This window comes from Cricetulus griseus, assembly GCF_003668045.3.
Source record: "Cricetulus griseus strain 17A/GY chromosome 1 unlocalized genomic scaffold, alternate assembly CriGri-PICRH-1.0 chr1_0, whole genome shotgun sequence".
Classification (NCBI taxonomy): domain Eukaryota; kingdom Metazoa; phylum Chordata; class Mammalia; order Rodentia; family Cricetidae; genus Cricetulus; species Cricetulus griseus.
This window is the reverse complement of record NW_023276806.1, coordinates 256,317,665-256,340,324: the sequence shown is the minus strand read 5'-3', so window position 1 is coordinate 256,340,324 and position 22,660 is coordinate 256,317,665. Positions and strand designations below refer to the sequence as shown.

General features: G+C 45.9%; 1 protein-coding gene across 5 annotated transcripts in view; it reads left to right on the top strand.

Annotated features, from left to right (window-relative positions):
- Positions 1 to 18,322, top strand: part of Ubr2 (ubiquitin protein ligase E3 component n-recognin 2) — an 82,112-nt gene extending 63,790 nt beyond the window's left edge. For 3 of the 5 annotated variants that reach the window (XM_027389151.2, XM_027389152.2, XM_027389148.2), the window contains exons 34-47: positions 23 to 101; positions 2,451 to 2,599; positions 3,727 to 3,782; positions 3,942 to 4,038; positions 4,159 to 4,226; positions 5,489 to 5,624; positions 6,349 to 6,439; positions 8,112 to 8,242; positions 9,199 to 9,307; positions 10,515 to 10,571; positions 11,492 to 11,569; positions 12,990 to 13,160; positions 14,223 to 14,324; positions 16,082 to 16,223. In XM_027389151.2, the coding sequence (XP_027244952.1) occupies positions 23 to 101; positions 2,451 to 2,599; positions 3,727 to 3,782; positions 3,942 to 4,038; positions 4,159 to 4,226; positions 5,489 to 5,624; positions 6,349 to 6,439; positions 8,112 to 8,242; positions 9,199 to 9,307; positions 10,515 to 10,571; positions 11,492 to 11,569; positions 12,990 to 13,160; positions 14,223 to 14,324; positions 16,082 to 16,223 (1,466 nt within the window). Of the gene's footprint in view, positions 1 to 22; positions 102 to 2,450; positions 2,600 to 3,726; positions 3,783 to 3,941; positions 4,039 to 4,158; positions 4,227 to 5,488; positions 5,625 to 6,348; positions 6,440 to 8,111; positions 8,243 to 9,198; positions 9,308 to 10,514; positions 10,572 to 11,491; positions 11,570 to 12,989; positions 13,161 to 14,222; positions 14,325 to 16,081 lie in introns of all 5 variants that reach the window. The other 2 variants (XM_027389150.2, XM_027389149.2) reach the window with 2 other exon arrangements.
- The last annotated feature ends 4,338 nt before the right edge of the window (positions 18,323 to 22,660 follow it).

The window sequence follows — 22,660 nt, the reverse complement described above, 5'->3', positions numbered from 1 at the left end:
CATAAAATACCTATTTCTGCAGACACTCCCTCTACAGAGAACATAGAAGACATGAGTGACATTCAGGTCCCAGAAGGCTTCAGACCTGATTTTCATCCTAAGTGAGTATAACATACTCTTCCCTTTAAATCTAGCTCATTTGAAAAGTTACATGAGCTGCTGGTAGAGTGTAGAATGTTATCAGTGCCCATCTGGAATTCTGCAGTTCACATACTACATGAAGTTAATTGTAATAGTCTAGCAAATATGTAAGAGTGTGTAGATCAGTGGTTCTCAACCTGTGGGTCTCAACCCCTTAGGGGATCAAATGACTTTTTCACAGGGGACAAATATCCTGATATCAGATATTTACAATACGCACATAACAGTAGCAAAATTACAGTTATGAAGTAGCGATGAGAAAATTTGGTTTGGGGTCCCCACAACATGAGGAACTGTATTAAAGGATTGCAGCATTAGGAAGGGAGAACCACTGGTGTAGAGATTTACTCTGGTCAGCGCCTGCTGCTCCACAGTGTAAACAGCTGCTGTGTCCCTGTCTCCCTAACAAATGATCACAATGTCTAAATCCAGACTACTCGGCTTGTCCACCAGGTCTCAGACTTCTTTCTAATTTCCACCTTTCCCTTAGACCCACCAAACTCTTAGTCACCGGGTTCTCAACCAGATTAGCCTGCCTTCTTGTGCCCAGGAGCCTGTTACAAAGTCCAACTCGGGGTCCAGAACCAGGCTGCTTGGCACCACTGCTCCTTCTCTGTGTGACTGAGCAGATTCCTTAGCCTGCCTCTGCCTCGTTCCCTTCACTGTAGGGGGGCGGAGGTTTCAGTTTGGTCAGGGCGAGGGGACATAAGAATGTAATACATGTGGAATCTGCCTGTTGTGTCCTGAGTGGCCTGGAAGACCTAATTTGGGGAAGGCCTCAGGCCTCTGCTTGCTGTGCTTCCACTGGTCCTTTTGTTAAGATGCCCGTACTCTCCATAATCTTTCTGATGCCTTTTCTGTGACCCTATGCTGGATATTGAACTCGGGGCCTAGGAATACCAGGCATGTATCTGACCACCGAGCTGTGTATCTCCGGCCCTATTTTCACATTTCCAATTCAGTAATACCTTATTGTCAGATAAGATCATTTGGGGGGGTGGTCAATCAATGGTCCGCTTTTGCATTGTGTGTGTCTTCTAAATAATACTCTGTATATTGTAAGGACTTCCATCCTGTAGCAGTTGGTCTCCTGTAGTGCACAGCTCCTTGTCTTCCTAAGCTTGCTTCTGTGTCTGTTGTGGTTGTTCCTCAGTGGTGCGGTGGTTCTGACCAGGCCTGGCGCTTGCTTTTCCACACTCTCAGACCTGTCAGATATCATCTGTCCTTGAGGCCTTGCTCCAGCACATAGCCCCAGCCTTCTGCACCAGTCAGGACAGGGCACAGCTATCCTTGCAATTGTCCATGGCTGTGTTCCTTTGTTTGTTTGTTTTGTTGGTTTTTAAGACAGGGTCTCACAGTGTAGCCCTGGCTGGTTACATACTCATAGTGGCATCTCACCTTTGGGAGTGGCCATGCACTACCATGTGGGGTTCTGTGTATCTTTGAGGGGGAAAAAAAGATGTCATTCCGACTCCCATTCTTTGCCATATAACTAGTCTGAATTCTTGGCATCTTCCCTTGTCTGGAATGTTCTGATGTCCCTTCGTTTTATGTGACTTCTTTGTCATTGGGCAGTTTTTGCAACACTTCCCATCTGGTGTCTTTCGCTGCTGAGTTTCTATGTGGTGTCTTGAGTTTGTCCCTTGGGGGCTTCTGTTCTTTGATGTGGTCTTCTGTTTGCTTATATTGGCCTTCTTAGACACCCTAGTCTCAACAGGTTTTGGTTTGGCTTCTCCTGCCCACCAGCTCATCTACTCTAGGAACTGAACTCAAAGTGTTGCTCACATACTCTAACTAAGCTATTTCCAAGTCCATGTTTAATTTCTACTCACTAACTTAAGTGAATGTTTATGACACTTTCCTTCTGTCTGGTCCTTGGGTAGCCACTAAACAGTAAGCTGTAGACATTCGGGTCTACAGCTGGGCAGGTCAGAGCTTTCTGAGTCTCACAGCAAGGTCAGTAGTCACCACCAGCTTTTGACCCAGAGACTCCAGATGTCAGTGTGTGGGACAGCTTTTCTCCAAGGTTCTGTCCTGGAAACACCAATGTCTGGCTGTGGGGGAACATCCTGAGGTCAGCCAGAAGTTCCATGGTTCCGACAGTAGGTGGACCTGGTTGCCTGCCTTGGGCCCTGAGTCTTCCCTCTGCTCATGCACAGAACATAACTCCCCTCAGCCAGGCAATGGCACACAGCCATCTCTGGAGATGTTTAATGGTTTGATTGCAGCACAGGACAGAGCGGCTGAGAGATGGAGCCATTTTATCCATGTGTGCAACTTTTGAACTAAACCTGTGCATCTTTACACAGGAACCCATATTCTGATAGTATAAAAGAAATGCTAACAACATTCGGAACAGCTACTTACAAGGTGGGACTGAAGGTTCATCCCAATGAGGAGGACCCCCGTGTGCCCATCATGTGCTGGGGGAGCTGCGCATACACCATCCAGAGCATAGGTAAGACACTCACCGAGGTGGTGATTAGAAATGTGATTAGAGCTGGGTGTGGTGGCACACTCCTTAATCCCAAGGCAGAGGCAGGCAGATTTCTGAGTTTGAAGCCAGCCTGGTTTATTGAGTTCTAGGCCAGCCAGGGCTTCAAACTGAAACCCCTACTGTGAAAAACAAAAACAGGCTGCAGTAGTGCCACTAATCCTAGCACTAAAGAGGCAGGGGCAAATAGATCTCTGTGAGTTCCAGGACAGCCAGGGCTACACAGAGAAACCCTATCTTGAAAAAAAGCAAAACAAGAAAAAAGAATGTTGTTTAGAAGATGCAGCTTTCTAGGGACCAGGCACAGATGTGGTACACAGACAGACAAACATTCATCCTCAGTCTTTTTTTAATGATGTTTAGTGTAAGGAAGTATAAAGGAGAAATAAAAGAAAATAGCAAAGAATTGTATACCAGGAAAATGCTGGTTTGTTTCACAATTTGTAAATAAATACAGCAACAGAAAACAAATTTAGGTGGTGGTTATGGGAACTTCTAGTTGAGGGACCCAGTAGGGTTTTTTTCCTAATTTTATGTGTATGGTTATTTGCCTGCATGTATGTTTGTACTATGTGTGACCCTGGCGCTTGCAGAGGCCAGAATTGGGCATCAGATCCCCTAGAACTAGAGTTACAGATAGTTGTGAGCTACCAAGTGGGTGCTGGGAACCAAACCCAAGTCCTCTGCAAGAACAGCAACTGCAATGGACAGTGGTGACATGCCTTTTATCCCAACACTTGTAAGTCAGTGGCAGGCAGATCTCTGGTCTACAGAGTAAATTCTTTTTCTTTTATCCAAAGTGAGTTCTTGCAAAATGACTTAAAGATGGTAATACCTAGCTGGGCAGAGTGGTACCTTTAATCACAGCTCTCAGAGATAGGCTGATCTCTGAGTTTGAGGACAGCCAGGGCTACACAAAGAAACACTGTCTCAAAAAACAAAAACAAAAAAATGCTAAAACCTGAAAAAATTGCATTCTCTTCAGAAATAATAGAACTTATTAAAAAATGTACAAAGAAAGTTAACTTTTAAGAAAATAACAAAATATACATGGCATTCAATTTACCTTCTTCACCATCTTTAATCTTTAGAAAGAATTTTGAGTGATGAAGAGAAGCCCCTGTTCGGACCTCTGCCTTGTAGACTGGTAAGAGCACTCATTCCTCTCAGTAGTGCCTGTTTTCTTTAAAAATGCAAAAGAACTTGTTTTGGGGGCTAGTGGTACTTGCTTCTTGTTTGTTCCATTGTTTATTTATAGAAGGCCCTGCTCTTTTCTCTGGTAACTGTAAGGACTTCTTTATTTCAGGACGACTGTCTCAGGTCTTTAACACGGTTTGCAGCAGCACATTGGACAGTGGCATCACTTCCTGTGGTGCAAGGACACTTCTGTAAACTCTTTGCGTGTAAGTGTCCCGTGTCTGTGACCATCTGTTCTGACATGGTCTTTGGAAATTTTCTTGATAGGAGTCTGATGGCTCCATTACAGTGAGTGTTTTCTCTAATGTGTCTTCTTCCATCTCTAGCCTTGGTGCCTAATGACAGCTATGAAGACCTCCCGTGTATATTAGACATCGACATGTTTCATTTACTGGTGAGTGTTTACAATTAGCTTTGCATCCTCTTCACCACACTGGACTTGATGAGTCAGTAGCCAGGAAGACCAAGAGGAGGCAGTGTCACCATGGATTTCTACACATCCACATCTAGTTAGGTTCTGAGGAAACTTGGTGTGGATGTCTGGTTGTCCTTCCTCTCTTGTTTGGCTTTGTGGCTGAGATCTGTAATAGAACTGTCTGCTTTTGACCCACTAAGAGGTCAAATAACGATGGCTGCATCAGTGATGCTGACATCTCACAGTCCGTTTAGTTGTTTTGTGAATTGTAGGAAATCTGAACGGATCCAGCCTGCAGTCACAAATACTTGATGGCAGACCTGCCTCTCTCTCCTATTTTGTACTTTTTATTTTTTAAGAAAGATTGTATTTATTTATTATGTATACAACATTCTGCTTCCATGTATATCTGCACACCAGAAGAGGGCACCAGATCTCATAACGGATGGTTGTGAGCCACCATGTGGTTGCTGGGAATTGAACTCAGGACCTCTGGAAGAACAGCCAGTGCTCTTAACCTCTGAGCCATGTCTCCAGCCCCCCCCGCCCCCTGGTTTAAAATAGGGTATATTCGTTGTATGAAATAGTAGCTTTTCCTATGAAATTTGATCATATTCACCACCACTTCCCTCTGTTGTCCCTACTACTTCCTGGGCCCCTCATTTTCCTTTTTCCTTTTTATCTTTTTCTTTCTTTCTTTTTTTTTTTTTTTAAATCTAGATACCACAGATGAAAACATGCTTTATTTGTCTTTCTGGTCCGACATACTTCATTTAGTATGATACCTGGTTCCGTCCCTTTCCTTATTTGTAGCATCACTTCATTCTTAATGACTGAATAATACTGCCTTGTGTGTTTTCTTTTTTTACTTTTACATATATAATATATATTTCTTTGGTGGGTGTATACCACAAGCTCAAACATGGAGGTCATGTTCTCTGATCTCCACACCCTTGGGTGCATACACAAAAAAATAAATGTTAAGAAAATAAAGGGATTTCACATACATCATTACCCCATGGTCTGTTTGTAGGGAATCCACTGGATAAATGAAATGATAGTGACTGACTCTCTAGGCCCCTTCAGCTCCAGTTCATTGAGCCAGTTCTAGTGGGTTTTCAGACATTGCCCTTCTTCCCTTTTAAGTTTAAAGGGAGGGCTAAACTGGGAAAAGATCCCAAAAGAGCACAGATGTGTAGCCATGAAGAGAGGCCTATGCTGATTATCTGTTTTGTGTCTAGGTGGGCCTGGTGCTTGCGTTCCCGGCTCTGCAGTGTCAGGATTTTTCAGGAAGCAGCGTCGGCACTGGAGACCTGCACATTTTTCATCTGGTTACCATGGCACACATTGTACAGATCTTACTTACCTCATGTACAGGTTTGTCAGCTTCTTGAACTTGCGTTTTTCAGTTTAAAACAAACATGTTTGGGAGAGAGCAGTATATAAATCACAGTCAGGTTACTTGCTCTTTCTGTTTGCCTTCCTGTAAAAACTTTTAGGTTTCTTTCTCTTGTGAAACTCCCCTGTAGTATGAATGTTTTGCTTTTTTCAGTTTAGTTCATTAATCTGTGAATGGCATAAATTAAGCCCCACTGAATGTTGTTTCAGAATGCCAGTTTTGTTTTAACTCACATGTTTCGTTAGTATCCCAGCAAGTTCATTCTTAAGCTATGTTTCCATTCAAGCATCCTGTTACTCAAACATTGCAAGACAGTGTGTTAGTTCTTAGTCCCCACTGGATGGTGGCTGCCTGACAGTGTGTTAGTTCATAGTCCCCACTGGATGGTGGCTGCATGATGGTGTGTTAGCTATAGTCCCCACTGGATAGTGGCTGCACGACAGTGTTAATTATAGTCCCCACTGGATGGTGCCTGCAAGACAGTATATCGGTTAATACTGTCCACAGTGTGATGGTTGGCTCAGTGGTCAGATGGAGAACAGTACTGTGTGCACACTTGGAAATTTAAATCCTAGTTACTTATAAGAGTATTTCCTGTTGTATATGAGTGTGTGAATATGTTTGGGTGCTTGGCTCGTGTACTTACAAGCCTTTTGAGCCACACAAAGGAATGGAGACCCCTACTATGTCTCTGTCTTTCAGAAGAGAATGGCATGGATCAAGAAAATCCCACTGGGGAAGAAGAATTAGCTGTTCTGTCTTTGCACAAAACACTTCACCAGTGTACTGGAAGGTGAGACCCCAGTCTTCCATGGGAGGTACTTCCCACGTGCCCGTGGGAGAAATTGCTGTATATTGCTGTGTTAAAAATCTAGGAGTGACTGCTCATATCCTTGACACAACTGAGTCTCAGAGAGGGATAGTCATGTCTGGAGCCTCACGTTTACTTGGTGGTAAGCCCTACAGTTGCTCAGTCAGATGCCAACTAGTAGGCGGTTGCACTCTGAAGATGCTCTCCTAAAATATGAGTTATCTTCTCAGCAATTTCAAAATGTAAATTGGAAGCCAGGTGGTAGGTGGCGCATGCCTTTAATCCCAGCACTCGGGAGGCAGAGGCAGAGGCAGGCGGATCTCTGTGAGTTTTAGGCCAGCCTGGTCTACAGTGCTACACAGAGAAACCCTGTCTCGGAAAAAAAAAAATCAAATGCAAATCGGATTAGCATAGTGTGTTTGCAAGATGATCCGGGAGAGACTGAAACACAGTGAGATTACTTGAACAGCACATACTGGTGTCACTGTGCCTTGAAATAGCAGTCTCACTTAGATCCTAGTAATGTGTATTGGGGCCTTGGGAATGTTTGTGCTGGGCTGGAGAGATGGTGCCAGCAGGAAAGTGCTGGATGCGTGAATTCGATGGGCTGGGTAAAAAGCCCTGTGGGTGGTGGAGACAGGAGGGTCACTGGGACTTGCTGGCCTCCAGCACAACTTCAGCATCAGGAAAAGACCCTGCTTTAAAGGAGTAAGTGGAGAGTGGTGGAGAGCAGGCACCCAGTGTCCTCTTCTGGCCTCTGAGTACACACACACACACACACACACACACACACACACTTAAATACACCATCTGTGTATATACACACATTATAGAAAAGGTCTTTGAATTATCCCATTTGAAAGCCCACTTGAATGAAGTAATATAACGTACAGAAGAACTTACAGGGATTTACAGATACACCCTGGTGTTATTTATGCCAGCAAGGAGCTGAAAGTGATCCAGATGTTTGTGTAGGGGCATAGTTTGATGTCACTTGTGATCAGTGTGTTCAAAAATACAATGGCTGGATTAAAAATTACAGTATGTAATATTTTCTAAATAGCATGGTAGTTAAACTGCATATAGTTGCAGCTGTGTAAGACAAATTAGTGTGGAAGCAATATACTAGAATAATACCTGGTGGTGTAAGATTCTGTAATAACTGCTAGGATTTGTTTTCTGTTTTGCTTTTGTTTGTTTGTTTGTTTGTTTGTTTGTTGGGGGGGTTGGAGGGTTTTTTGTTTTTTAGTTTTTGCTTTTGTGTGGATGTGTGGTTTTTCCAGACAGGGAAACAGTCCTGGCTATCCTGGCATCTGCTTTGTAGACCAGGCTGGCCTCAAACTCACTGAAATCCTCCTGCCTCTGCCTCCTGAGTGCTGGGATTAAAGGCATGCACCACCACACCTGGTTTGGGTTTTCATTTTATAATTTTTCTGTATAGGTGGCTGTATTACTTTTGTAAATATTAATAATATTAGAGGCCCTGTCACTATTTGTTTGACATCCCATAATAGTTATGGCAATCATTAACTGGCCTTTGACCCACTGCTCCTAACCATAAGTAATGTCATCAGTTCCGAATGTCAGTCTTTTTCCACACCGTGCTTTATTGCCGTGATCTTTTCTTAATGTTTTTCCTGTTTTCTCTCCTCAGTGCCTTGGAAGAAGCACCCTCCGGCTGGCACCTTTGGAGGAACGTCCGTGCCGGCATCACACCTTTCCTCAAGTGCTCAGCTTTGTTTTTCCATTACCTAAATGGAGTTCCAGCCCCACCAGACCTTCAGGGTAACTTTGGTTTCTTTCAAATGTAGGAAATAGTCATAGTCTACTCCGGCCATTTAGAATAAAGATGAGGCTGGCACACTCTGATTTCAGCACTGAGAGGCAGGTGTAGGTAGCTCTTTGAGTTCAAGACTAGCATAGTCTACATAGTAAGTTTCAAGACAGCCGTTATTACATAGATAGACCTTGTCTCAAAAATAAAAATTAATAATAGTAAAAATAAAATAAGTAGAATAAAAATGAGTTAGAAAATGTAAAGTGGGGCTGGAGAGATGGCTCAGAGATTAAGAGCACTGGCTGCTCTTCCAGAGGTCCTGAGTTCAATTCCCAGCAACCACATGGTGACTCACAACCATCCGTTATGAGATCTGGTGCCCTCCTCTGGCCTGCAGGCATACATGGAAATAGAGCATTCACGCATAGTATAAATAAAGAAAAAAAAAGAAAGAAAAGAGAATGTAAAATGGCTGGGGACAGAGCTCAGTGTGATGCTTGCCTGGCATGCCCAGGCCTGGGTTACTAAACAGGTACATCTGGCTAATGAGAGGCTTGTAGAGTGCTGATGTACATCTTTGCATACATGCTCTGCCTCTGAATCCCAGAAAGGTACTGACTGGGAACCTCTGTTAAATGAGCATTCGCACAGCATGTTAGGTCAGAAATACCTGTTTTGTGTCAGTTGATATGTTTCTCACAGCAAGGTTCAATTTATATATTACTCATAAGCTAGGTGCAGGAGACATAGGCAGACAGATCTCTAAGTTCCAGGCCAGCCTGGTCTACATAGTGAGTTCGTGGACAGCCAGAGCTACACAGAGAAATCCTGTCTCAGAAGGAGGGAGGAAGGAAAGAAAGAAAGGAAGGCAGAAAGAAAGAAAAGAGCAAGCTCTCGAGCTGTCTTTCACTTCTACCTGGGATGTAACTGTGGGCGTTTGTGCCTCTTTTCTTCCCCTTTGCAGTTTCTGGAACAAGCCATTTTGAACATTTATGTAACTACCTTTCCCTACCAACCAACCTCATTCGTCTTTTTCAAGAGAACAGCGAGATCATGAACTCTCTGATTGAAAGGTAATGCTTGGACATTTAAGCATTATTCCAGAATGGTTTATGAAATGAGCCTTAGCTTTTCACCTTTCAAAGTTCTTCAGTGGAAAACTACTGAAGCTGGTAGAATTGAACACATAATTCAAGCTGTGAGAATTAGGGTGTTTTGCCAAGTGTGGGGGTGCATACTTTAACCCCAGTACTCAGGAGGCAGAGGCAGATCTCTGAGTGTAAGGCCAGCCTGGCCTGCATATGGAGTTCCAGACTACCCATGGCTACACAGTGAGACCCTGCCTCAAAAACAAATACATAAATGTTTAAGAGAAAGAATGAGGAGTTCGTCTAAAGACTTGGCTTTAGGGTAAGATTACTGCCAGCCTAGTAGGTAAGTTTGCATGGAGGGGAAGGGGAAATACTATGAGGAAATGTCTATTTCCTGAATGGAATTGTTTCCATGATTGTTTGTTGTTTTGTTTGCTGATATGGGAGCTCCGCATAAAGTCCAGGCTGGCCTCAAACTTCAGACCTCCTGCCTTGGCCTCCTGAGGGCCAGGATTTCAAGGTGCACATCACCACACCAGTCCTATTTCATAGATTTTTAAAGCTGGCACCCACCTGTAGTCCCAGCACTTGGGAGGTGGAGGCGAGGGCTTGCTCTAAATTCAAGGCCAATCTATGTTTATATAATTAGTTCAAAGTTGGCCATGGGTCACATCCTGAGACCCTGTCTCAAGCAGTTAAGATGAGACAATAGCATGTGACTGCAGGAATCTAAATGGTCCTATTCAGGAGGTAGAGTAGAGGTTATTGGGGTGGACAGTGTTTAATACGGCTAGATTTCAGTTAGGGCAGATGAGACAGATCTGGAAATGGGTAGTAGTGATGCCTGGACAAGTTGAACATGCTTAGTGCCAGAGACTATCAAATTAATAATGGTTAAAATGGTCAGTCTTTCCTGTGTTTTATCACATTTTTTTTAATGTCTGAAAAGCCAGTTATGATGGCATTTGCCTGTAATCCTAGCACTCAGGAGGCCAAGGCAGGAGGATCTGAAATTTGAGGCCAGCCTGGACTTTATAGGGGACCCCATATCAGCAGACAAAACAACACAGCAACACAGACAACTGTGGGAACAGAACCCATAACAAACCAGTCAAAGGCCAGCTAGGCCACATAGCGAGACCCTGTCTCAGAAAATAAAATTATTTCCCCTCTTCTGTTTGCCTTAAAGTTGGTGCCAGAACAGTGAAGTTAAAAGCTACCTGAAAGGTGAAAGAGGTGCAATAAGGTGAGCTAAAGGGACTCGGGTATTTGGTGTGGGATGGGCAGTAAGAAGCCACAGGGTGTGTGAGTGCTGGGTTCCTTCGGTGCCTTGGCCTCGGCATCCAGGACTTCACTTCCAGGTGCCTCAACACCTGTCAATCCCCTGCTGGAGTTGGACGAGAACGTAAATACAGTGCATAGAATAGAAGGCAGAAGTGGTTTGTTTTGTTTGTTTACATTTTTATTTGTGTATGGATGTGGGCGCACATGTGCCACAGCCTAGTGTGGCAGTCACAGAACAGCTTGGAGGCATTAGTATTCTCCTTCCACCATGTGGATTCCAGGGCATGAACAGGCTTCCCATAAGCACCTCTGCCCTCTGATCTATCTCACCAGTGTTGGATAGAGCTACTGGAACGCTGCCAAGGGCGAGTCATTTTAGGCAGGCTCTGCACTCTTTCTAATGTCTCTACTGCAGACAACTTCCCCTGGGTAGGTTTTCCTGCCCAAAAGATTTGAATGACCTTTAAGAGGAGGCAGTGGTGTACCCTTCTTTGCCAGGAAGTCTCCAGCTGGAACATAATCTTTGGCAGTTTAGATAGTTCTCTAAATGGCCTTTCAGGTTCAGAATATCTTATCTCTACCACCGACAGAATTTCACTCAGATCTACTTTTGTAGAGTAGTCCTGAGTTTAGATCCCTAGTCCTCCAAGCCCTGGTTACAGGGAGGGATTGTCTCCAGGCCTGCTTATGGTGGATGGCTTCCTAGCAACTAGATAGCAAGTGAGAGCATCTTCAGTTGCCTTCTCAGGCTTACACCGTGGCAGGCCATCAGTTGCTCACTTCAGCCTCCTTTGATTTACTTTGACTAAGCCAAGAATTAACCTGTCATCTTTCTAACATGACAGTGAATTCACTGAGCTCTTCACATTTCTAATTTCTTAGCTACCCGAGAGGATCTAACAAACTGATTGACCTTCCGGAGGACTACAGCAGCCTTATTAACCAAGCATCCAATTTCTCGTAAGTTCCTCTCTTGGTGCCCTGCCCCTCAGATCCTTCCACAGACCATCAGAGGGGGTTGGTGGTTTTGTTTTGTTTGGGGAAGAGAAATCAACAGTCCTTTCCATAACATGATTAGTGTCGCTTGCCATGTTTCAGAGTTGGGCATGGGATGAGAAGTGGGAGATGGCAAGAACAAAGGATTTCTGAATAATAATTGCACTTTAATAAGAGCCTTTGAGATTCTTAAATTTCTAAACACTTGATGCACAACCAGTAAACAGAATACACTTGGGGCTGGAGAGATGGCTCAGAGGTTAAGAGCACTGGCTGCTTGCTCTTCCAGAGGACCTGAATTCAATTCCCAGTAGCCACATGGTGGCTCACAACCATCCGTAATGAGATCTGGTGCCCTCTTCTGGCCTTCAGGGACACATGCAGACAAGAACACTGTATACATAATAAATAAATAAATCTTTAAAAAAAAAAAAAGAATACACTTGTAGGCCGGGGAGATGGCTCAGCAGTTAAGAGCCCTGGCTGTTCTTCCAGAGGTCCTGAGTTCAATTCCCAGCACCCACATGGTGTGACTCACAAACATCTATAGTGGGGTCTGATGCCTTCTTCTGGCACAACAGTGAACATGCAGATAGAGCACTCATACATAAATTAATTTTTTTTAAAGAAAATCATAAGAAATAGAGCATTGCCAGGACAGTTGATGTCCTAGGTATCTCTCTGTGCCTCCTCCTCTTGCTCCTGTAGACTGTGTTGTTCTGAGTGCCATGCCAAACCTCTACCTTAGTTTAGTCTATTGATAAAGCACTGACCAAAGCAAGTGGAGAGGAGAAAGGGTTTATCTGGCTCCACGGTTACACTGTGTCATTGAGGGAAGCCAAGGCAGAAGCTGAGTCAGAGACCATGGAAGAAGGCTGATTATTGTCTTGCTCAGCCTGCTTCTTATACAACCCAGGACCACCTCCCAGGAGATGCCAGTGCCCATGGGGGCTGTGTGCCCTCCCACATCAATTAGCAATCAAGAAAATGTCCCACAGGCCCTTCTGGTGGAAGCAGTGTCTCAGTTGAAGTTTCTTCTCTCGCCTTCCTTATGTGTCTGAGATACTAATAACATGGGCAACTGTTGTTAATTCACACATTTTCACTTAAGTAGCTGTGTATGTCTGCAGTGTTTTACACACTGTGAGATGTGTCAGTGACTGTACATATCCTTTTCCCTGCCATGCAGTAGCACAGTCTCACTTTTCACACAGTGCTCTCAATTACTGTCCTCAGCTGTTGCTCCCGTGGGTGTCTTTGGTACATGTTTTTGTGTGTATTCCAGTGTCCTAACACAGGATAGCTAACACTGAAAATTATCTTCCAGGGTGCTGTAGCCACACCCTTCATAGCAGTGATGTGTTACTGTGTCTTTGTCTTGGAGGTGCCCCAAGTCAGGTGGTGACAAAAGCAGAGCCCCAACTCTGTGCCTCGTGTGTGGTAGTCTCCTCTGCTCTCAGAGCTACTGCTGCCAAGCTGAGCTGGAGGGGGAGGATGTCGGAGCCTGCACAGCACACACCTACTCCTGTGGCTCCGGGGCTGGCATCTTCCTGAGGTAAGGTCCTGAGGGGCTTGTTCCCTGAGCACTGGTGCTCCTGGGGCAGACACAAGAAAATAGCACTACGGGGATATTTGAAGCCACTGTGTTCACTGTATGAGGACTATAAAGGTTTAGGATTCTCACATTTCCTGTATGGCTCCTGCCAACTTGTTGGTTCTTCCACAAGTGCCAGATCCCAGATGGACAGCCCAGCTCCCAGCTGACAGCTCTGCTCCTCTTTGGCCCCCATAAATGTGAAAGTACCCTGTCCTGGGTATCTTCCCTAAACCCTTAAGAATACCCTTCCAGGGACTGGGCACAAGAGCGCTGGCTGCTCTTTGAGAAGATCTGAGTCTGATTCTCAGTATCCATGTGGTAGCTCACAACTGCCTGTAACTCCAGTGCCACGGACGCCTTCTTCTGGCCTCTGTGGGCTCACACACTTACATGTGAAACACAAACTAATACATCTTAAACACCATTGACCGGCAGAGGCAGGAGGATCTCTGTGTGTTGGAGGCCAGCCTGGTCTACAGACTGAGTTCCAGGACAGCCAGAGCTACACACAGAAACCCCGTCTCAAAACAATGAAAAGAGAAAGAGAGCATTAGCTTTTTCTTCTGTAGTGCCAGGTGCTGTTAGATAGTCCCTGCACAGTCACAGGCTGCTCTGGGTGTTGTACTCAAACAAGAAACACTTAGTAACTTGTGTGTAATTTTCCAAATGAGTATTTTTCTCATAATTGTAGTGAAAAGATCGCTAGTATTTCATGTTTAGAAGTTAACTGTCTTTCTCACACTTAACAGTTTTAAATTCTACTATTGGAATCCTCGATTCTCACTCCAAAGTCACTGTATGCATTTGTAGTATGTCATTACCATATAAATTATAGCCATCTTAGTTCCACTGAAGACTTGGACAGACAGCTTGTTAATGTCAGGTGTCTTTCTGTAGTTGCTCTTCTCTTCTAACCTTGGGCTTGCATTTATTTCTTTATTTTCTTTCATAAACCATTTGAAGTTGAATCACCACCTTGGTACCTATATAAATGCACAATGATGAATGCTTTCTCCACAGAGTACGAGAATGTCAGGTGCTATTTTTAGCTGGCAAAACCAAAGGATGTTTTTATTCTCCTCCCTACCTTGATGACTACGGGGAGACGGACCAGGGACTCAGGTAAGGCCCAGCCTTGGAGGTTAGGGAGGCTGACCCTCAGCCTTAAAGCTCTTACCTTCATAATGAGCACAGTGAGCCAGGAGGCCCTGCAGTCAGCCATGCTGACAGCCAGGCACTGGTTCTGCTGGAGGTGACTTTGTTACCTGTGGACTCGTTTCCAAGGAGGGCACCTGAGAATGCCATGAGAGGGTGGGCAGTTGGCCCATTGGTAAAGTGTTTGCCATGCAATCATGAGAGCCTAGGTTTGGTCCCCAGAAGCCATGTAAAAGCTAGGTATGGGACTGCACACTCATGATCCCGGTGCGGAGGAGGTGGAGGCGGGAGGGTTCCTAGGGCTTATTGGCCAGCTAACGTCACTCAGTCAGTAAGTGGCAGACAAAAAGTGACTGAGGAGGAAGACACCTAGGTTGGCTTCTGGTCTCTGTGCATGTGCAAACAGGTGTAAGCACACCAACATATGTGATTATCCACTCACATGTAAACAGAAAAAAATTCAATTCTTTTTAAAATGCCTGAGGAGATGGCTCAGTGGGTAAATACTTACCTCAAAAGCCTCGGACTTGTGTTCAGATTCCCCAGCACTCTGTGACCCTAGTGCAGAGGGAGGGCAGATGGCCAAAATGGTGAGCTCTGCATTCAGTGAGAAGACCTTATCCAAGGCAGTGGTGCACGCCTTTAATCTCAGCACTCAGGAGGCCGTGGCAGGCAGATCTCTTAAGTTTGTGGTCAGCCTGGTCTGCAGAGAGAATTGTTCCAGGACAGCCAGGGCTACCCAGAGAAATCCTGTCTTGAAAAAACAAAAAATAGATGATAAATAAAAACTTCAAAAATTGCTGTGAGGAACAAGGATAAATAGGAGAAAAGAAAAGCCTGCAGCCTTGTCCCACTCATAGCATCCCCAGCATCAGCAGCACAGGCCCAGCCCTGTCTGACTTGTGAGGGACTCTCCAGGGGAGACCGATTACATCTTGATGACAGAAGAACAGATTGACACAGCGGACACTGCTGCCCTTAAGGCAGTTGCTTGTGCTGTGAGCACCACTCACAAAGTTCCACTGCAAGCCATGATAGTCTTTTCTTTGCCCCAGAGAGGATAGAAGAGCTAATGTTGTTGTACTTCCTGGGCTTGAACAACCAAGGCTGTGCCATATGCCACCTGGTGACAGTTCATCCCATAGCCCTGAAGATAAGCACCCTACAGGAAGGGTCCCAGTTCCACAGTGGAGGTAGCCATCTCAGGACTCTGGGCCCACTTGGGAGCTCAGGGAAGCCTGCACGCTGTTAACTTGGACCCAGCAGTTGCACACATTTGGTTGCTTTACTGAGGATTCTAGGCGACAGCTCCCACCTTTACTCCCGTCTCTCTTCCACTCTGTCCTCTGCCTCACTGTCTTGTTTACCCATCACCCACAGAATAAAGAGTTTTAGCCTCTTAACCTGGACCTTGTGGGCCCCAGCCCTATTCCCTGACCTCAGTCTGGCTGGGTGGTACTGAGGTGCCGTCTCTGTTCAGCACGTATTCTCGGCAAGTCTGCAGAGAGAGAGAGAGAGAGAGAGAGAGAGAGAGAGAGAGAGAGAGAGAGAGAGAGAGAGAGAGAGAGAGAGAGAAGTGTAGTGTGTATATGTGCCTGCACATGAGCAGAGTGGACAGAAAGGGCAGGCTCTGAAACGTGTTCGATGCACTTTCCTGGTGCAGGAGGGTTGGGACATGAGGTGTGCATAAACAGTGCATGTGAGTGACATGTGTCTCTTTCTAGACGAGGAAATCCTTTACATTTATGCCAAGAGCGGTTTCGAAAGATCCAGAAGCTATGGCAGCAACACAGTATCACGGAGGAAATTGGACATGCGCAGGAGGCCAACCAGACCCTGGTTGGGATCGACTGGCAACATTTATAATCACTCCTCTACCAAAAACTTGAACTTGGAGTTTTGTAACACAGCTGGCTTTTCCAGAAAGACAACAGAAAATAAGTTCGGCTGAATCTATTTTGAAATAAATTCTTTATTTAAGCTTTTCTTCCCAGTTTTATTTTTCTAGTTTCTGGCTCCAGGGACTGATGAAAATCATTTTCTGCCAGATTTCATTGATGTGTCCCTCAGATGTTCCTGGGCTGAGATCCTTTTTTTATTTTTATTTTTATTTTTTTTTTTTGAGACCGGGGCCTAGCTCCTTTGGAAGCTGCCTGCTTCAGTTGCCAGTAGCCTGAGCCATTCCACATCACTGATTGTGTTGAACTTGTTGGCTGTTGAGCAGAGGCCTAAAGGAGCCCTGGGGCCCATTGGTGCCTCAGCCTGAGATGGGGTTTACCTCTGGGACTGGACCTCACCTCCAAAAGCAAAGCAGTTGAATTTGAAGCTGGGATTCCCTTCTCTGCATGGCCTAGAAGGCTGGGGACACTAACAGGAAAGCCTGTGGGGGGGGGAGCAGCTGACTTTTCACAGCTGTAGATGGTTGGTTTTTCTATAGTTTTATCGAGACTTTTGGCTTACTCAATTAAAGGGCTTTTGAAATGGAAAGGACCTCCTAGCTTTGCAGACAGAAACTCTCTGCTCTGAGGTCAGCAGAGCGAGTGTGTGCAGCCTCAACCAGACAGCAGCAGACAGGTGAGAGCTCGGCTAAGTGTAAGGCTACAAGTCTGTAATCCCAGCACCTGGGAGGCTGAGGCAGGAAGACCAGGGTTCAAGGCCAGCTTCAGCCGCATTAGGAGCTTGAGGTTAGCCTGGATGACTTGAGACCTGGTCTCCAACTAAACAAAATGGAGGAGCACTGGCTTCTTGCCCCCGCCCACACCTGGATTAGATGTGTTGCTGCTTGCTGCTTGTCTGCCAGCTGGCTCAGACATTCCTCAGACAGTGTGCACACAAGCTCTGTTCTTTCTAGGTTTTATTCTAAGAGGTGCCTTTCTAGAACCATAGCCAGTTGGTGCCGCAGTTACAACTCTGGCACACTGCACACCTACTCTTTCATTCAGCAGACGTGCAGAGAGCACACATATACACGGTGACAGCAGATTCAACAAAGGGATGAACTCCGGTCTCCATGTGGCCACATGAACAGAAAGAGGCTATTGACTTTTCTGACCCATCTAACAACCTTTTCACTTAGCCTTTCAAATTGCAACCACAAGTTCTGTTCCACTCAGCTGCATCTATGTTACAGTATCCCAGGAGGGTCAGAACTCTAGACCAGAGGCTAAAAGAAATGCAGCCAGCAGTCTCCAGGATCATGTGAGGAGCCGCCTCCCCTCCGAAGGATGGACTTCACTTAGCTCTGTTGCTTGTCACAATCTCAAGAGTAAGGTTACGCAACAGGAGCCCAAGGTAAAGTCGTTCATGCTTCCCCTTCCCTGGTCTTGACACGGTCTCAGTGGGCTGTGGATGATACAACTGATGCTTATTTTGACCTTCGACACGTGTCTTCAGATTTTAAGTTTGGCTTCTCTTGGCTTTTCACCTTCCATTCACTATTCTTAAATTTAAAATTATGAGACCTCTCTGGGCATGAGCCTAGTGCGAGACACTTGCCTAGCATGAGTGAAGTCCTGGGTTCAATCCTGGACCAACCGAAGAGGGAAAACAATCATGAGTACAGCTTGTTTCATCTGAGTGGGCTATAAACATCTTCAGGGTCATCCCAGCACTTCTGGGTTCACGCCTGGCTCCCAGCAGCCTGGGATTAGCAGAGGTTGGCCCTGTGATTCCCTCTCCAGAATGGCAGTCTGGATCTGCAGTGAATCCTGCAGAGCTGCAGCCTCCACTCTGTGTTGCAGTTTTAAGGTGGCTTCTCATCCCGATCAACACATCTGACTTCTATTTGTTGCGCATGTTTTTTGTTGTAGAAATGTTTATATAACATGCTTTCCATATCAGGGAAAATCATATGTTTAATAAATTGGCTATAATTTTAATATCTGTGGACAACTTGTAAAATTTGGAATGTATCATATGTAAAAAGTTTAAAGATACTCAAATAAAGGCTTTAGGTGTTGACATTACTTCTCCGTTTTGTTTTATACGTACAACACCCCAGCAAAGCTCCCCATGTCACCTTGCTGCAAAAGTGGGACATTGATATTAGCCTGAATTTAAGAGGCTTAAACTATTAGTGTCAGTTATGGCCACTAGCCAAGCCACACTGACCTTCCTGGGAAGCATGGACATTATCTCAGCTGATTAGGTTCCCTGCTCATTGTCTGTGAGAGCTAGAATTCTGCAGGGCCGTTTCTGACCTCAGCTCAGTAGGAAGCGGGTCTGTGTACAAGGACCTTGCCTTGTGTAAACCTTGCTTGGCCTTGCTGCTTGCTTCTGTGTGGGTCCCTATTCTCACACTTAGCAGACACCTGGTGCAAGGAGGAGACCTACTCAGAGCAAAGTTCTTCTGTGGTCCCAGAATCCTCTTACCAGGACACTGCCCCAACATCTGGCTCCCCATGGGGACACTGCCCAACATCAGACTCTCCACATTGGGCTTCCCACCTGGTCATTAATGCTGCTGCCAGCTGACTCCTGCCCCAGGCCAGCTGCCTCTCACTCATTACTGGGTTTCTCTGTGTCCTAGAACTGGTTTATAGAAACCAAGCTGGCCTTCAACTCACAGACTCACCTGCCTCTGGCCACCAAGTGTTGAGATTAAAGGTGTGAGTCACCACTGCCCAGCTGCTCTATCCCCAGACTTTTTTTTTTTTTTTCCAGACAGGGTTTCTCTGTGTAACAGCCCTAGCAGTCCTGGAACTAGCTCTGTAGACTAAGCTGGCCTTGAACTCACAGAGATCCATCTGCCTCTGCCTCCCAAGTGCTGGGACTAAAGATATGTGCCACCACTGCCCAGCCTCTATCCCTTCTTACCAGGTGGTGTAGGTCACCACCGCCCAGCTGTCCATCCCCATATGTTTATTGCGGCATACTTTACAAACAGTGAGAACAACCCTTTCTAGAATACGGGGTTGTTTTTTACATTTTGACAAATGCTCATAGCTGTTTCACAACCACCACACTGAGAATTAGAACAGTCCTGTCTCCCAGAACATTCCTTCATGCCCCACATCTCCTCTCCCTGCCCTGAATGGTGGCTCGCTCTTGTCCTGCACCCCTTCCAGAGTGTTAGGTGACTGGAGTCACATCAGGTGCCTCCCAGCCTGCTGCTTTGCCTACCAATACATTTTAAAGCTGGAGAGCATAGCTTAGTTACCTAGTGCCATGAAAACTGCTGTGTGTAACACCTACAAACCAGCACTTGGGTGGAAATATCAGGAGTTCAATGTCATCTCAGGTACACAGTGAATTTGAGGCCTGGAATATATTAAATACAGTTTCTAAAATAAAAGTATTAAAAGGAAGAGTGTATTCGAGTCACACATGCCTCTGGTTGCTAGTGGTGTTCCACTGCAGATGTTAATGCAGTCACCAACTGAACGATCTTGGGTGACTGTTGGTGAGCACCTGTGCTTACAAACACTCCTATGTAGGGTTTTGTATGGACCCAGGTTCTAATGTCCTTTAGTGAATGGCTGAGTTGTCCCCTCTGCAGCCAATCCATGTCCACTGAGAAGTGGGAAGCATCCCCATCCCACCCTTGCATGGTCTTCATACTGTCCACAGGTTCAGCTCTGCCGCTGTCACCAAGAACGCTCCACAATGTGGGTGAGAGGCCTTAATTGCTCCTGCTAATCTGTAAACCTGCTGGCTTAGCATGACAGGTGCCCAGGTGAGGAGGGCTGGGAGCCTGCCGAGCAGCAGCTAGATAATCTTATTAGCCCATATTGAGGTTACTTGGGGTTTATTTGTTGATGACTTAGTCTTGAGCTTGAAGCATGCCAAAGGGAGTTGTAGGTTCTTACTTGAGCTGAGACTACAAACTCCCAGGATTGCTGGGTATTCAGCACAAGAAGCCACCAAGTGGTATTTCACTAGAGAATGTTTTGAAAACAGAAGGCTAGCTAGGTCAAGATAGTGATGCAGGGCTTCAATCTCAACACTCAGGAGGCAGAGGCTAACAGATCTCTGAATTCAAGGCCAGTCTGGTCTACAGAACAAGTCCCGGGCCAATAAGGGTTAACACAGTGAGACTGTGTCTCAAAAACTAAAATAAAGAGGCTGGGTTCAAGGCTAGCCTGGTCTACATACATAGCACAGTCCAGACCAACTTGGGCTACAGAGACCCAATCTCAAACAGAAGTTCGGGTTGAGATGGGACTCAGTGGTAAAAAGCCCTCAGCCAGGACACATAGCCGGGTGTCGAACCCATCACACCATTGAAGCAGAAAGTCTCTGGTTTTGTCTTTACCAATGACCCTGCCTGGGGCTGGGTTGACACACCTGTCAGTGAGTTTACAAAGCCTGAGGAACCTGGTACCAGAGTGGTTTCTAGGCACTGGTAGGTCACCAAAAGGAATGGGCTAGGTTTTCCTGACAACCGTGCGACTACCTAGGACTGTTTCCAGTACTATTATTCCTGTCTTCTCTGAACCATACCTGCCCATAACCTGGTCCCAAGGAGGCTTATAGTTACCTATATAAGAAAACATTTTTATTTATTTATTTTTAGAAATACAGAATGGAGAAAAAAGACTTAAGAGCAGGCTCAAGACAGAATTTCTCTGGGCATCAGTGGCGCACGCCTTTAATCCCAGCACTTGGGAGGCAGGGGCAGGCGGAGTTTGAGGCCAGCCTGGTCTACAGAGTGAGTTCCAGGACAGGCTCCAAAGCCACAGAGAAACCCCATCTCAAAAAAAATAGAGAGAGAGAGAGAGAAGAGAGAGAGAGAGAGAGAGAGAGAGAGAGAGAGAGAGGATTTCTCTGTGTAGCCCTGGCTGTCCTCAAACTCAGTCTTTAGACCAGGTTGGCCTCAAACTCAGAAATCTGCCTGCCTCTGCCTCCTGATTGCTGGGATTAGAGACATATACCTCTACTGTCTGACTAAAACTTGATTTTTTTCGGGGGGAAGTTGAGACAGGGTTTCTCTGTGGCTTTGGAGCCTATCCTGGAACTCTCTCTCTATAGACCAGGCTGGCCTCAAACTGGTAGAGATCCACCTGCCTCTATCTCCCAGGTGCTAGGATTAAAGGTGTGTGCCACCAACACCCAGCTAAACACTTGATTTTATTAAAAGTTACTGTTTATGTAACCGTGTGAGGGTGCCATGTGTGGGCTGTCCACAGAGGCAGAAAAAGGCCTCAGATCTCTTGGAGCTGGAGTTCAAAGTGTTAGTGAGTACCTGTGGATGCTGGAAGCAGAACCTGTGTCCTCGGCAAGAACAGCAAGCACTCTTAATCACTGAGTCAATCTCTCTAGCCCCCACCCCCTCCCCTGTGTATAAGACACAGTCTCATGTAGCCCAGGCTAGCCTTGGAACTTACTTTGTAGTAGAAGATGACTCCTGATCCTCTGGCCACTGCTTCCCAAATGCCAGGACCATAGGCATGCACTGTCAGGCCTGGTCTCTGCCCCTTTAAACTGGCTAGAACTGGACATCCTGCAGTGTGTGCTGTTGAATGGACTGAGACAGTCACTTAACAAAAGTGATTTTCACATAATATAGCTTTTAATATCTCTTAATACGACTGTTGACAACATAGGTACATGTGGGTCCTAACGTAGCTCCCACATTGGTTCCCAGTCCTCCTGAGGGATGGCGGGAAACTCAGGGTCTTCAGCGCAGTACCTGTCCTCTGGGCCATCCTTTGCTCTGAGAGACTCAGGACAACACTAGGTCCGAAATTTGATGGGTGAATCAGCATCTCTGACTGGGTCTTCTCCCTGAGAGAGGTTAGAGCTACACAGTGCACTCTAGCAGCAGCTGGGCCCTGTGGTGATGCGGGCACCCCCAGCCTGGGTGCCAGCAAAAATCATGCCTACCTCTCTTTCCCTGAGACCTTGCCTGTCTTTCCCAGAAGGAATGGCAACTTCCCACACATGCTAGTTTGGAAAGAAAGCCTGTCTCCAAGAATCTCCCTTGATAACAGAAGCATTTCCACACTGTTTTGTGGGAGGAAAAACAAGTTCCCAGAAGCCCTTGCTTTCCTCTTGAAGTGCAGTCCACAAGGACTGTCATGGCCACTTGAGCCCATGTCCCCAGGCCCACCAGGAGGTAAGGCCTGGTCCCCAAGTGGTAGACTCTTGTTTGATCATCACTGTCTTCCACAGAAGTACAGCAAGCTCACCCTGTTCTGTTTCAGACAAGCCATAGGCAGTGGCTCACCCAGCGCTTTGTAGGTGGAAGGGTTGTTGCAACACGCCAGCACCCATGATTAAAGCTGGAGTAAGTGACTGAGGGTATGGGAATGGGAGGCTAAAAGGAAATCCTCACCTCTTCACCATCTGTGAATTCCTACGTG